The sequence below is a fragment of the Hemitrygon akajei genome, chromosome 21 (genome assembly GCF_048418815.1).
Source record: "Hemitrygon akajei chromosome 21, sHemAka1.3, whole genome shotgun sequence".
Classification (NCBI taxonomy): domain Eukaryota; kingdom Metazoa; phylum Chordata; class Chondrichthyes; order Myliobatiformes; family Dasyatidae; genus Hemitrygon; species Hemitrygon akajei.
In genome coordinates this window covers 66,672,133-66,688,809 of record NC_133144.1, presented here as the reverse complement: position 1 = coordinate 66,688,809, position 16,677 = coordinate 66,672,133, and the positions used below count along the sequence as shown (strand labels likewise).

Sequence of the window (16,677 nt, the reverse complement as noted above, 5' to 3'; positions counted from 1 at the left end):
AAATCGTCCCGTAGTTAGATTAGGGTAAGATGAGGTTCTCAGGAGTGGCTGGGCAGCGTGACTCAAAGTGACAGAAGGGCCTTTTCTGCACCGTTTCTCTAAATAAATAAATAAATAAATAAATAGATAGATAGATAGATAAATTGCATATTTCACCACTGATGAGGAGTGAGTCAACTTCTATCAGTGTGTAGTGCAAAGTGTATTGGCTGGCTGCATCATAGCCTGATATGGAAACAGTAATGCCTTTGAACAGAAAATCCGACATAAGTAGTGGATTCAGCCCAGTACATCACAGGTAAAGCCCTCCCAACCACTGAGCACATCTGCATGAAACACTGTCATAGGAAAGCAGCATCCATCATCAGAGACCCTCACCACCCAGAACATGCTGTCTTCTCACTGCTACCTTCAGGTAGAAGGTACAGGAGCCTCAGGGCGCACACCACCAGATTCAAGAACACCTACTACCCCACACTCTCTTAAATCAGACAGACAGACAGACATACTTTATTGATCCCGAGGGAAATTGGGTTTCGTTACAGTCGCACCAACCAAGAATAGTGTAGAAATATAGCAATATAAAACCATAAATAATTAAATAATAATAAGTAAATTATTCCAAGTGGAAATAAGTCCAGGACCAGCCTATTGGCTCAGGGTGTCTGACACTCTGAGGGAGGAGTTGTAAAGTTTGATGGCCACAGGCAGGAATGACTTCCTATGACGCTCAGTGTTGCATCTCGGTGGAATGAGTCTCTGGCTGAACGTACTCCTGTGCCTAACCAGTACATTATGGAGTGGATGGGAGACATTGTCCAAGATGGCATGCAACTTGGACAGCATCCTCTTTTTAGACACCACCATCAGAGAGTCCAGTTCCACCCCCACAACATCACTGGCCTTACGAATGAGTTTGTTGATTCTGTTGGTGTCTGCTACCCTCAGCCTGCTGCCCCAGCACACAACAGCAAACATGATAGCACTGGCCACCACAGACTCGTAGAACATCCTCAGCATCGTCCAGCAGACATAAAAGGATCTCAGTCCCCTCAGGAAGTAGAGACGGCTCTGACCCTTCTTGTAGACAGCCTCAGTGTTCTTTGACCAGTCCAGTTTATTGACAATTCGTATCCCCAGGTACTTGTAATCCTCCACCATGTCCACACTGACCCCTTGGATGGAAACAGGGGTCACCGGTGCCTTAGCCCTCCTCAGGTCCACCACCAGCTCCTTAGTCTTTTTCACATTAAGCTGCAGATGATTTTGCTCACACCATGTGACAAAGTTTCCCAGCGTAGCCTAATCTCCCTTGCTGATGCATCCAACTATGGCAGAGTCATCAGAAAACTTCTGAAGATGGCAAGACTCTGTGCAGTAGTTGAAGTCTGAGGTGTAGATGGTGAAGAGAAAGGGAGACAGGACAGTCCCCTAACAGGAGGTAACTACACTCAACTTCACTTGCTCCATCACTGAAATATTCTTACAACCAATGATCTCACTTTCAAGAACTCCTTATTTCATTATCTCATATTCCCATTATTTATCGCTATTTATTTATATTTGCCACACAGTTTGTTCACTTCTGCACTCTGGTTGATCTTTCGTTAATCCTGTTAGAGTTACTGTTCTATAGATTTGATGAGTATGCCTGAAGAAAAATGAAACACTGGCTTGTATATGGTGACATATATGAACATAGATAATTAATTTTTCTTTGAACTTTGAATTTCATCCTTCCAATCTTTCATTTATTTTTCTATTTTGACCCAAACCAGAAGGGGATGGGGAAGGGATGGGTATATGCTGGGAATGCACCTATCTTCGTAACATCAGCAAACTTCGCCACAAAGCCATCAATTCCATTATCTAAAACACTGATAAACAATGTGAAAAGTAGCAGTCCCAATACCGACCCCTGAGGAACACCACTAGTCACTGGCAGCCAACCAGGAAAGTACTCCTTATTCCACTAGATACCTGCTGCCTGTCAGCCATTCCTCTATCCATGCCAGTATCTTTCCTGTAATACCATAGGATAGTTATCTCATTTGTGGCACATTATCTTCTGAAAATCCAAATAAATGACATCCACTGCCTCTCCTTTGTCCACATTCCTTGTTACTTCCTCAAGGAATTCTAACAGATTCTAACAGATTTGTCAGGCAAGTTTTCCCTTTACAGAAACCATGCTGACTTTGACTTATTTTATCATTAGTCCCCATGTACCCCAAAACCTCATCCTTAATATTCGACTCCAACACTTTTCCAAACACTGAGGTTAGGCTTACTGGTCTATAGTTTCCTTTCTTTTGCCTCCCTCCCTTCTTAAAGAGTGGTCAGAAGGTGTTGAATCACTGTGGACAGATCTAAGGAACTGCAGGGGTAAAAAGGAGTTGTATACAGACCCCCAAACAGAAGTAAGGATGTGATCTATAAATTACAGTGGGAGATAGAAAATGCATGCCCAAGGGGAATGTTACAACAGTCATGAGGAATTTCAATATGCAAATAGATTGGGAAAATCAGGTTGATGCTGAATTCCAGGAGGGAGAGTTTCTAGAGTGCCTATGAGATGTTGAGCCCACTATTGATCAGCTATTCAGGATTGGGTGCAATGAAACGGAATTGATTAGAGAGCTCAGGGTAAAAAAAATCCTTAGGGGCAAGTGATCATAACACGATCGAATTCACCCTGAAATTTTTGAAGGAGAAGCTGAAGTCAGGTGTATCAGTATTACAGTGGAGAAAAGGGAATTACAGAGGAATGAGAGAGGAGTTGGCCAGAATTCATTGGAAAAGAACGCTGGCAGGGATGACAGCAGAGCAGTTATGCCTGGAATTTCTGGAAGCAATTTGGAAGGCACAGGATATATACATCCCAAAGAAGAAGCAGCTTTCTAAAAGCAAGATGACATAACTGTGGCTAACAAAAGAAGTTAAAGTCAACATAAAAGCCAAGGAGAGGGCAGATAATAGAGCAAAATTAGTGGGAACTTAGATGATTGGGAAGCTTTTGAAAACCAACAGAAGGCAATTTACAAAGTCATTAAGAAGGTAAACATGGAATATGAAAGTACGCTAGCCAATAATATTAAAAAGGATACCAGAATTTTCTTCATATACATAAAATGTAAAAGTGAGGTGAGAGTAGATATCAGACCGCTGGAATAAAACTGGAGAGGTCGTAATGAAGAACAAGAAAATGGCAGATGAACCAAATAAGTATTTTGCAACACTGTGGAAGACACTAGCAGTATGGTGGAAGTTCCAGATGTCAGGGGGCACGAAGTGTGTGAAGTTACCATTACAAACAGAACACTCTTGGGAAACTGAAAGGTCTGAAGGTAGATATGTCACCTGGACCAAATGATGTACACCCACAGGGTTCTGAAAGAGGTGACTGAAGAGATTGTGGTGGTATTAGTAATGATCTTTCAAGAGTAGGTTACATGGTCAGAACAACATTGTGGGATGAAGAGCCTGTAATGTGCTGCAAATTTCTAATCACTAAATTGATCAGCTATTCAGGATTCAGGATAAATTCCTGAAGACTGGAAAATTGCAAATGTCACTCCACACTTCAAGAAGGGAGAGAGGCAGAAGAAAGGAAACTATAGACCAGTTAATCTGATCTCAGTGGTTGGGAAGATGTTGAGAGTCAATTATTAAGGATGAGATTTCAGGATACTTGGAAGCACAAGATAAAATAGGCCATAGTCAACATGGACAAGGCTCTAAACCTGTGCACTGCATTGTTGCCTTGCACTGGACTGCTACCACAAAACAGTGTGCCATGGTAGGGATGTGGTTAGCGAGATACTTTTACAGTTCAGAGTTCAATTCCAGTGCTGTCTGTAAGGAATTTGTATGTTCTCCCATAACAATATGGGTTTCATCCAAGTTTTCTGGCTTCCTCCCACATTCCAAAGAGATACCAGTTAGTAAGTTAATTGGTCATTATAAGTTGTCCCCTGATTAGGTTAGGGTCAAATAACATAAGTGAGTTGCTGGGTAGTATTGCTCATTGGGCCAGAAGGGCCTGTTCAATGCTGTATCTCTAAATTAATAAATAACAGATTTTACATCATGTCAGATGGTGATAATAAACTTAATTCTGATTCTGATTCCGCTTCTCAGAAGTTCAAAAGATATTTAGAAGTAAATAAATAATTTCCTTCAAGTCACACACTATTGCAATATGGAGTCAACTTCATCAGTGCTGCACCGATATCCTGGACATGTCCGCCTCAGCACATCACCACCCTCTCACTAGAGATGGAAAACAGGTTCCAGCAATGCCAATGTTGACTAAAATCCTAGACCATCAAACTAAGGACCCCTGTGAAGTAGAGAGCAATTTTATGCAGATGTGGCAAGACTTAGGATCCCAAAGCCCTGAAATACAGGAAACAGCACAATTATATTTTTAACACAAGAGATTCTGAAGATGTTGGAAATCCAGAACAACACACAATTATATAGTATCAATGTTTTCATGTGGAGAGATACCTAGCTTTTATATTTTCCATCAGCATATACTAATTGAGTCAATCACTTATCCAGCGCCCCAAAAGGAAAGACATTGAATTAATGAAGGGTCCAATGTTCGGACTACAGTGCCTGACACAGGTCCTTACCTGCTTTGGAGAAGTTCCACAAAGTGTTTGAGAAGCAGAAGGTCAAGTTTCTCAGGTGCATGTGACCAAATCTGAAAAATAAAAAACATCTTTCCATTAATAAAGATGAGTAACCAGTTCAGTATGCAGTGAAGAGAACTACACAGTCAGCAAGTCTTCTAAAAGTGGTTGATGGCCCATCAGTAAAGGTACTTAAGTAATGTACATTGCAAATGCCAATTTTCTCCCTTACAAAGGGTCAGATCACATTGGCTTCAGACAGCACCTAGCACCTACTGACACTCTGTTCCAAAATGCAAAGCGCTGAGCACCACTGAGCCGGACGCAAGGTTTGGTTGGAGGCTGGGCTGTGGCCAGCTTAATGCCAAGGGTCTACCCCCAGCAAGCTCCGATAGATTTTGACAAGCGGCAAGGATGGAATGCCACATTGCCAAATGGAAAACAGTTTTCTTTCTGTTTTCTAGTTCCTGGCAGTCAGAGATCGAAAGCTATTAATATTTCACCTGTCTTGGTATCATTACACAGGCTGCCTGTGTCCTTTAGGATCAATTTTAAAATACTTTTAATTGTATATAAAGCTCTAAATGATCCAGCTCCTCCATATACTTTGGGGTGTCTATCCCTTTTTATCCCTAATCATAATCTTAGATCCATGAATACTGGTTTGCTTAGTTTGCTTAGAGCCAAACATATAAGAACTGGTGATGCAGCCTTTTGCTCTTATGCACCAAATACCTGGAATACTCTGTTAACTGAAGTACGTCAGTCCAGTAATGTGGAACATTTGAAAAGTCTACTGTCAACCTACTTTTTTAATTTGATCTACTTATAGGGTACTTCATGCCTGTTGAACATGATTATATTTAACTAATTCGATATATTCGATTAATTTTGTTCTATATAATGTTTGTCTTTACTTGTGTTTTTTAATTTTGTCTTGTACATTTATGATTATACTGATTATTTTTACTATCTATGTAAAGCACTTTGAATCTGCATCTTTATGTATGAAAGGTGCTATTTAAATAGTTGTTATTGTTATTATTATTATTATAATAAATGAAGTCAGTCACCAAATCCAAGGAAATTAATATTAAAAGTTGTTAGTTACAAAAACAAAAAAGTCTAAAAACAAATGACATTAAACTAAAACAGAATAATGAAAAAAGAACTGTATCTTTTAAAAGACTGAGCAAGCAAGGGCTTTTCTTTTTTAAAGAGAGATTAAAGATAAAGATTTTAAAGTTAGGTTTATTTGTCACATGCACATACAGTGAAATCTATCTCTATTTCATCAATAAGCAATGCATTCCGAGGAGTGCACCATGGTGGGGCAGCAGTTATCACCAAGCCATGACAGCTCGGGCCATTCCAGAGTTCGAGCTCAGTTCCGGCGCTGACTATCAGGAGTTTGTATGTTGTCCCTGTGAACTGTGTGGGTTTCCTCTGGGTGCACAGGTTTCCTCCCACAGTCCAAAAAGACATATTGGCTGGTAGGTTAATTGTTCATTGTAAATTGTCCCATGATTAGGCTAGGGTTAAATCAGTGGTTTGCTAGGTGGTGAGGTTTGTTGGCCCAGAGAGGCTAGTTCCGCGCGGTATCTCTAAATAAATAAATAAATATATTGTGCTGGGGGCAGCCCGCAAGTGTTGGCTCACTTCTGGCGCCAACATACCGTGCCCACAACTCACTAACCCTAATGCGTACATCTTTGAAACGTGAGAAGAAACCAACACGGTCACCATGAGAACATACGAACTCCTAACCGAAAGCGGCGGGAATCAAATTTCGATCAGTGATCACGGGCACTGTAAAGCAGTTGCGCTAACTGCTACACTACCCTGCTGTGCTTCTTTGGAGCAAAGGAGAATGGGAGGTGACTTGATGGAGGTCTATAAGATGATAAGAGGCAGAGATAGAGTGGGAGTAGCACCTTTCTCCCAGAGTGGCAATGAGAAAACATAATTCTAAGGTGATTGGAGAAAAGTATACTGGGGACATCAGAGGTTGGTTTTTACATGGAGAGTGGTGGGTGAAAGGAATGCACTTCCAAGGGTGGTCTAGAGCCAGATACAGTAGGGACATTTTAAAAACTCTTAGAAAGGCACACAGATGATAGAAAAATGGAGGGTTATGTGGGAGGGAAGGGTTAGATTGATGTTAGAATAAGTTAAAAGTTCACCTCACCACAACATTATGAGCTGAAGGGCCTGTACACTGCTATAATGTTCTGTCTTTGATGTTAACATCTATTTGTAATTTACCAATAATATGTTTCCACTGCTCTTATCTCCACAGTTAAAGTAGCTGTTGGCATGTAAGTCAAGGTGAAGTAAAACCTGTCTCAATCCCAAATCTGTGCTGAGCTAGATGAATCAAGCAGGAAACCACATCAGCGCAAAGCTATTAAAGCTTTGGGCATCAGAGTTCAGAGTTCAATTCCAGCATCCTCTGAAAGGAGTTCCTGTGCATCCTCCCCATGGAATGCGTGCATTTTCCCTGAGCACTCCGTGTCTGCCCACGGTCCAAAGACATACTGGGTAGGAGCTTACTTGTTCATTGTAAATTATCCCATGATCAGTGTAGGGTTAAGTCGGGATGTCAGGGGTTGCTGGGGCAGTGCAGTCCGAACAGCCAGAAGGGCCTATTCCATGCTGTATCTCTAAACAAAAAAGTATTAAAAATAAAGTTTGGCAGTTTGAGTGTGCTACAGCACCCCAGTGTTTCTGCAGTACATGTAGAATACAGGGATTAATTTGTGTACTCTGCCTGTGTATGCGTGTGCCTGTACACGCATGTATATCTGCATGCATGGTTATGTGTATGTGAGCATGTGTTTGCAGACTCCCAGTCACAAACAGAATTATTCCATGGCACAATGGTTTTTAACTCCGCCACAGACAGCCCCAAGCCCGGCTGTGAAAGGAGAACGACTGGGCATGGGGCTACTAACCCCATCCCATAAAAACCCAGAGCTACAGAAACGCCAACAGATGCTCCAAAGACCTCATCCCTGAGAGAGAAAGAATCTTCGCCTAGAAGATGTATGAAGTTGAAAGCAGAAGCCACAGGGCCAGTCGATCTTCTGTCGGCCCAAGAGAGAAGATCTGGCGAGCTGCTGATGGCGACCTAGGCCCCAGCAGGGGTGACAGGCTTAAGAAAAAAATGACAATGCAGTCTGTTACAGATTTAAAGACAAGCCTTGGATAACATTATCTTCAAAGTCCATTTACCTCAAAATTACAAAGCAGGTCTCTGAAAGCGCTCATGTTCTGGACTGTTGAGCTCCCTTGGCCCAGCTCGACCGTTCCAACTATGGTCAGCACAAGCTGAAAGATCATGGTGTTTAACAACCGGGCCTTCTTCTTCAGCAGCAGAGCCAAGAGCTGTATGGAATTTGAAGAGTTAAGTGTGATCATCATTGCATTAGAACAATTGACAATGAATGCAAATGAAGCAATTACTGTAAAAATAAAAACAAGAGTTTTTTATAAATGAAATATACTGTCTGGTCTTAATTCAAATTATTTGAACGTTCATCTTTCCATTTACGGACCAATTTCCTGCTTTTTGGTTTGGTTATGTTCAGAAGATTGGCAAGGAGTGATCTCGTTGAAACTTATCGAATATTGAAAGGCCTAGATAAGAGTGGATGTGGAGAGGATGTGGGAGAATCTGGAACTCTGCCTCAGTCTACAAGGATGTCCCTTTAGAATAGAGATGAGGAATTTCTTTAGCCAGAGGGTGGTGAATCTGTGGAATTCATTGCCGCAGGTGGCTGTGGAAGCCAGGTCATTCGGTATATTTACAGTGGAAGTTGATAGGTGCTTGATTAGTCACAGTATCAAAGAGAGAAGGCAGGAGAATGAAGTTGAGAGGGGAGTTTAGATAGATAGATAGATAGATAGATAGATACTTTATTCATCCCCATGGGGAAATTCAACATTTTTTCCAATGTCCCATACACTTGTTGTAGCAAAAACTCATTACATACAATACTTAACTCAGTAATAATATGATATGCATCTAAATCACTAACTCAAAAAGCATTAATAATAGCTTTAAAAAAAAGTTCTTAAGTCCTGGCAGTTGAATTGTAAAGCCTAATGGCATTGGGGAGTATTGACCTCTTCATCCTGTCTGAGGAGCATTGCATCGACAGTAACCTGTCGCTGAAACTGCTTCTCTGTCTCTGGATGGTGCTATGTAGAGGATGTTCAGGGTTTTCCATAATTGAGTTTAAGTTTAAATACAAGTTTGTTGTCATCTGATTGTGCATATATAGAACCTAACACTCCTCATATGTTAACCCTTTCATTCCCAGTATCATTCTCACATCGACAGTGCTTCTCCTTATAGATGTTGCCTGGCCTGCTGTGTTCCACCAGCATTTTGTGTGTGTTGCTTGAATTTCCAGCATCTGCAGATTTCCTCATGTTTGTTCTTTATCATTCTCATGAACCTGCTCAGGACTCTCTCCAATATCAGCACATCTTTTCCTAGATAAGAGGATCAAAACTGCTCACAGTACTCCAAATGCAGTCTGACCAATGCCTTATAAAGTCTCAACATCACACTTTATACCTGAGTGCTCATGAAATAAATGCTAGCATTGTACTTGCCTTCTTTATCACTGACTCAACCTGCAGGTTAACCTTTAGGCAATTCTGCACCAGGATTGCCAAGCCCCTTTGCACCTCTGATTTCTGAATTTGCTCCCCATTTAAGAAATAGTCTACACCTTTATTCCTTCTTCCCTTTGCTGTATTTCATCTGCCCTTTCTTTGCCTATTCTCCTAATCTGTATAAGTCCTTCTGCAGACTCCCTGCTTCCTCAACAGTACCTGCCTTTCCACTTATTTTCATACCGTCCACTAACTTCAAAGGTTCAAAGATTAATTTTAGTATCAAAGTACACAACCCTGAAACTCTTGGCCAAACAGCCATCTTTGCCAGCAGATTTAGAGCTGCTGTCTCATTCACACTCTGCCTCTTGGAATATGGTCAATGTTGTTGAAGTGACCTGTCCCCCGACAACCACAGAGGGTGGGAGTGAAGTGGGTGGGCTTTTCACAGAGGGTAGTAATGGTGATTGTGGTGGGGAGGAGAGGAACACAATCATACAAGCAGTGACCAGAATAATGAAAAGTAAGTGAACCATTTGAAAGACTGAGAGGCACGGGGGGCATGCTATGTTGGCACCGGAATGTATGGCGACATTTGCTGACTGCCCCCAGCATATCCTTAGATGTTAACATAAACAACACATTTCACTGTACGTGTGATAAATTAATCTGAATCTGAATTTGAGTTACATAAACCAAGTGTACGGACAGGTGCTGTGGTCTGAGAGTGGAGACGTCATGTAGCAGCCTGATCAGACCCAGCTCTGTGGAGACCCCTGTGAGAAGCTGCAGTACAGCGGTCACATATCGAGGTCTGGGGACTGAATATTCTCTGTCCGGAAACCTATATATGTGATGAGATTATTAATAGATTAAAATGCCTGCAGAGGATTGATGAAAGTGTGATATCCCAATGTTATACAGCTTGTGTCTGAGGTGTTTCTTGTTGTAAGTCTTGACCTTTTCATCCAATTTCTGTTGGAACCATCTCCTGGGCACAGCACACACTGGTATGATGGGAAATGATATCCTCATTACAAGTCAAGAAATTGGTATGACTTCACCTGACACTGAAGTTCAACAGGAAATGGGCATGAACACTTCGAAGCATGAAGAAAATAGTAAATTATAAACATATTTGCATAAAAATGTAGGCATCAATGGGTCTAGTCTCTCAACAAAGATCCTTGTCAATCCTTCCTTGATTTGACTTCCATTGTGTGTCATCAATATCCACTATAGGTTATGCAAATAATTTGACTACATTATATTTATAAGATTATTGTTCAAAATCAACTGATAAACTCAGATCATCATTGACTTTCAGAAATGTTCTAAACTTTGATGATCAAACATCCATGAGAAGATTTCAAGCTCTAGCATCCGATATAATCATTTCTAAATTGGTCACTTTACCCTGTAGCCTTTAATGCGTTGCATCTCTTGTTCGCACAATGTACTGCTGTTCAGAACAGAAATCAGAACTTTAATAGCTGCATACATTTCACCATCATCGGATGCCATGGCAACCAAGCCTAATATCACAGCAGGACCACCGAGGGATTGCAAACAGTTGGCAGCAGGATTGGAAATGAATGTTCTGACTCCTAAAAGATAAATCCAAACAGTTCAGTGCTCACACATCATGATCCTCAAACCAAAAGTTTAAACACAACAATGTACAGAAGTAGAAAACAAATTCTGGAAAACACTCAGCAGGTCAGGCAGCACCTGAAGAGGAAGAAACAGAAAACGATGCCTTTTCATTTTGAGATCCACTTCAAGGTCACTGAACTAGTCAGATGGTGGTTATCTTTTCATAAATGTGACTTGAATTATCTGCTTCATTTATATGTTTCTAATACTGACAATGCTTTACTTTCACATCTTTTCAATTGGTCTTCTAAAGGGCTTGGAATAGAATTTAAAGGGAGTGAAATTCCTCTTTGTTCTCTAGTATAAAATGCATGTAGGAATCATAACATACAGAAAAAGGATATTTAGCTCCACTCTTCCAGACCAACCAAGGTGCCCACCTAAGCTATTCCCATTTGGCCCACATGCCTCAAAATCTTTCCTATCCCCTATATTTATCCAAATATATTTTAAATATTGTTACGGTACCAGCCTTAATTAATTTCTCTGGAGGCTTGTTCCATATATGCACCACCCTCTGTGTGAAGAAGTTGCCCCTCAGGTCCCTTTTAAATTGTTCCCCTCTCACCTTAAACCCAAGACGGCTAGGTTTTGGCTGTCCTTCCCTGGGGACAGACTGTGCACATTCACCTATCCATATCCCTCATGACTGCATACACTTCCATAAGGTCAACCCTCAGACTCCTGCAGGAGTTCAGAATGTATACCCTCACTCACTGTACACAAGAACAGGAATCAGAATCAGGTTTAATATCACCAGCATATGTCATAGAATCTGTTGTCTTTTCAGCAGCAGCAAAGTGCAATACATAATAGAAAAATTGTGAATTGCAGTTATACATATATTATTGCAATTCACGTTTCTTTCTCTCTGCTATTCAGGGTCCTGTACCTCCTCCTGGATGGTAGTAATTTGAAGAGAGCATGTCCTGGGTGATGAGGGTCCTTAATGAGGGATGCCACTTTTTTTGAGAACATGATAAACAGAAGCAGAAATAGACCACTGGCTCCTCGTGTGTGCTTCAACATACAATAAGTTCATGATGACCTTTCACCTCAGCTCCACTTCCCCACATTAACCCAACATTTAGAATTGAAAAGCATGGAAGAAGCTCTTTACCCTAGATGTTTGTCAATATGAATACCACTTGCCTGCCATACCATATTCCTGTAAACCTGTTCTATCCATATACCTATGTAAATGTCTTTTGAACATTGAAGTTGTACTCATCTCTATCATTTCCTCTGGCAATTTGTTCCATATACCCATCATCTTCTAATTTGAAAAACCTACCTCACAGGTCCCCTTTGAATCTTTCCCCTCTCACCTGAAGTCCATGCCCTTGTTTAAGACTGCACTACCTAGGGAAATAGACAGTAACTTCCTACCTTAAACATCTGCCTTGAATCCGTTGACTGAACCTCCACAGCCCTTGAGTAGAGAATTCAAAACATTCATCCCCATCTGTGTGAAAAGATTTCTTCTCACCTCTTTCTTTAACAGCTAACAGCAGGGTAATGATGCAGCTCTATAAAACCCTGGTAAGACCTGGAGTATTGTGTTCTGTTCTGGTCACCTCATGAGAGGAAGGATGTGGAAGCTTTAGAGAGGGTGCAAAGGAGATTTACCAGGATGCTGCCAGGACTAGACAGTATGTTTTATGAGAATAGGTTGAGTAAACTAGCTTTTCTCTTTGGAGAGAAGGAGGATGAGAGGTGACTTCATAGTGGTTCATAAGATGGAAAGAGGCATAGATAGAGTGGATCAAGTGATTCTGTTTTCTTTGTTCTACTGTGAATGACTGCAAGAAAATGAATCTCAGGGTTGTATATGGTGACACATGTGTATCTTGTTAATAAATGTGCTTTAAACCCATTCTGTCCTGAGCACTTTCAATCTCTCACCGTTTCAAAGGCACCCTTTTATTTCTGACCACTAAGCCCACAGTACAATCCAAGTGTCGAGCAATAGAGGGAGGAACTGAAAGTGGACATACTTCACCTTCCCTTATCCCACCTCAGTGGGAAACTGATAAGGAAGGCCTCTGTCAACAGGTTTCTCAGCAGGTATAGAAAACTGTCAAACAAAAAAAAATGTTGCAGTTGCTGGAAACCTAAAAGAAACACAGAAAATACTCAGCAGCTCAGGCTGCATCTGTGGGAAGAGAGATAATGCCACCGATTCAAGATAGTCAGAATTGGAAAGGAGACAAAAAAAAGCTTAAAGTGTTGGGGCTTATTTCTCATCCCACAGTTGCTGCCTGACCTGCTGAGTATGTTGAATGCAAGTGGAAAGTTTTAACATTTAAATTTCACAGGTCAATGTTGGTTACAGAACATGCAAGCTACAAAATAACTTTATTATCAAAGTATGTATATGTCACTATATACTACCCTGAGACTTGTTTATTTGTGGTACTATTCACAGTACCACAAAGAAATACATAGAATCAATGAAAGACAAACACACTGACAAGCAATCAACATGGAAAAGAAGACAAACTGTGTGAATAAGTGAACGAATAAATGGATAGATAGATAGATAGATAGATAGATAGATAGATAGATAGATAGATAGATAGACCATAAGTTGTAGATCAATAAAAGGGAGTCAAGGTTGTGGAATCAGCTCAGTGTTGAGGATAGTGAAGTTAAAAAGCCTGATGGTTGAGGGGTAATAACTGTTTCTGAACCTGGTGGTGTGAGAGCCTGAGGCTCCTGTATCTCCTTCCCGATGGCCGCAGTGAGAAGAGAACATAACCTGGGTAGTGGGGGCTCTTGATAATGGATGCTGCTTTCTTGAGGCAGTGCTCCTTGTAGATATGCTCAATAGCGTTTGCTTGTGATGGACTGGACCGTATCCACCATTGTGGAGGACAATGCCACAAAAATAACAAATTTCATGACATATGCTGCTGATATTAAACCTGATTCTGATTAATATTCTGATAGGTCTGCAAACCAATTTGCATCTAACAAAAGTGATCAAATATTAGGATTTTGATAAGATCAGCTGGTGGTTATTAAGCTTTGTTGTATACTTGTGATGGGCATTTTATATCCAGGTGAACAAGTAGACAAGGCCTCAATCAGATGGGTCATTTGTAAGCCCTCACTACTGAAAATACTTTAGCCCTGGGTGGTCACATATCAAGCAGTCCAGGTTGTTCACATTCACAGCAGAGTTCAGCTGGAATATGCAACTTTCTGACTCAGGCAGGATTGCTACCATTGAGTCAGCCTTGCACCACAGGGCAATATAACTGGAAACATTAATATTAAAAGTGCTATAAATTCATACATGCCAGAGTAAAGTATTGACATAGTTTGTTTTTTTTAATTAAAGGATTTTCTCAAAGGGGAATAGAACGCATTGTAATTACCTCAATAAAATAAACCTTTTCAAAATATTTCAGCAGAAAGACCTAAAAGGTCCTGATGACTTGTTTGTAACAGAATGCTGTCACAGTAGGGGGTAAATAATGATACAGAAATTAGGCAGTGCAATTTGTCCAGGCCCTCAGCCTTTAGTGGTTCCACTCATTAGGATCTGCATCGAGGGACCATTCACTTGTGCAGGGCGTTTGGGGCTGTGGTTTGTCACCTCATTTGAAAGACAAAGGGAACTATTACCAAGGACTAATTACTGCAATCAAATAAATAGTTAGGATTATCTTCAAAACAATTCCCTTATCAATCTCTGCAAGCTCTTGGGCTCTCGTCAATCCTTCAGCAAGACTTTTATACCAAGCCGCTTGTTGATACCCTATATCCATCCTGATGGTAATAATGGTAGCAGGGAGCCCGTGTGACAAATTAGTCAAGATTCTTCGTCAACATTGCCACACTGAAATGCATTTGTACTTATCAATACAAATAATAGAACAAATGTATGCATGGATGGATTTCCCTAGGCATGATTGTGCCTTCGCAAGTGTTCAAATAATAAAAACAGCATTTTTTACATAAAAAAGGAAGGAGCGATGTTTAAAAAAATGACTTGCATTTACATAGGTGCCTTCACGGCTCAGGATATTCCAAAATAGGCCAAAAAATCAGGTATTGTTTGAAACATCTCTGTTGTAATGGAGGTAATCAGACACAATAAACTCCAGCAAGAATAACTTGCTCTTCTTTAATAGATCATGGAGCAATACAGGCCCTTCGGCCCACAATGCTGTGCTGACTTTCTAACACACTGGGTTCAATCTATTATTTGCTCTCACACATCACTCTATTTTCCTTCCAACTATGTGACAGTCTAAGAGTGTCTTAAATGTCCTTAATGTATCTGCCTCTACCATCACTCCTGGCAGGGTGTTCCATGCAGTTCCCACTCTCTGTGTAAAAAACTTACCTCTGACACCCTCCCCATACTTTCCTCCAATCATCTTAAAATTATGCTCCTTCATTTTAGCCATTTCCACCCTGGGAAAAAAGCATCTGGCTGTCAACTTGACCTATGCTTCTTAACATCTTGAAACCTCTTTCAAGTCACCTCTCATCCCCCTTCACTCCAGAGAGAAAAGTCCGAGCTTGCTCAACCCTTCCCTCATAAGACATGCTCTCTAATCCAGGCCGCATTTTGGTAAACCTCCTGCCCTTTCCTTAAGTCTTCCACATTCTTCCCATAATCAGGTGAACATGATTGAACAGGCTTTTCAAGAATATTGTAAGGGCAGAATAGGGCTTTGTTCGGAAGCCGATCTCACAGGCAGACAGTGCTGTACACTCTCAATAATTGCCCTATTGTGTCAGCTCACACGTGAAGTCAGTGTGCTAGGTGTGCAACCACACACACTCCCAGTGGAAGGCAACACACTCAGGACAGGCAGAGAGAAAACATCTCTCTGTGAGGTTTTAAAAATAATAAAGAGCAACATTTTATCAACCTGACATCACTGTACGGTAGTTCTCAGACTCCTCTTTCTTACCCCTGAGCAAGGAAGTCACTGAGAAGCATCAGGGCACTGTCTCCCACACCATCACCAACCTTGTTACCTCCAGACATTTCTCCTCTAATTTCTCCAATCTCAGTTTCCCAACCTGCCTTGTTTCAACTTTCTACCCAAGATCCACAAACCTAACTGTCCCAGTAGGCCCACCGTTTCCACCTGTTTCTGCGACAGTGAACTAATCTCAACTCCATTTTGTCTCCCTTGGTTCAGTAGTTCATTTCTATAGAGTCCTGATGAAGGGTCTCAGCCTGAAATTCCAACTGTTCAAATCCCTCCAACAATGCTGTCTGATCTGCTGAGTTCCTCCAAACTTTCTTTATAATTTTTACTTAGAGGTACAAATCAGTTAACAGGTCCTTCTGGACCAACAAGCCCACACTGCCCAAGTACACCCGTATGTCTTTGGAATGTGGGAGGAATCACAGCAACTGGTGGAAATGCAGGCAGTTCTGTAGAGAATAGAAAAACTCCTTACAGAGAGCAGTGGAACTGAACCCTGGTCACTGGTGTTGTAATAGCATAACGCTAACTGCATCACAAATGTGTCGCCCCCGTTTTGTGTGTTTCCAGCATCTGCAGAATCTCTTGTGTCAATGTACCCATAATCCTGATAATTTACTGTAAAATAACTTCATGTTTCTTACCAAAGAAGCTTGCAAGTGGTGCCCCAATTGTTCGGGCAGGTCCTGGGAGATGGCTGGCTGTGTTTTTCACCATAATAATGGGCATTGCATCATCTCGCGATGAAATTCCCAACTGCCCACAACAAAAGGGAAAAATGTACACAACAGCATTAA

General features: G+C 41.1%; 1 protein-coding gene across 1 annotated transcript in view; it reads right to left on the bottom strand.

Annotated features, from left to right (window-relative positions):
* Positions 1–16,677, bottom strand: part of wdfy4 (WDFY family member 4) — a 427,205-nt gene that overhangs the window by 307,273 nt on the left and 103,255 nt on the right. Inside the window, exons 23-26 of the mRNA XM_073025649.1 lie at positions 16,525–16,636; positions 10,683–10,873; positions 7,875–8,027; positions 4,641–4,711 (exon numbers count right to left, since the gene is read on the bottom strand). Of these exons, the coding sequence (XP_072881750.1) occupies positions 4,641–4,711; positions 7,875–8,027; positions 10,683–10,873; positions 16,525–16,636 (527 nt within the window). The remainder of the gene's footprint in view (positions 1–4,640; positions 4,712–7,874; positions 8,028–10,682; positions 10,874–16,524; positions 16,637–16,677) is intronic.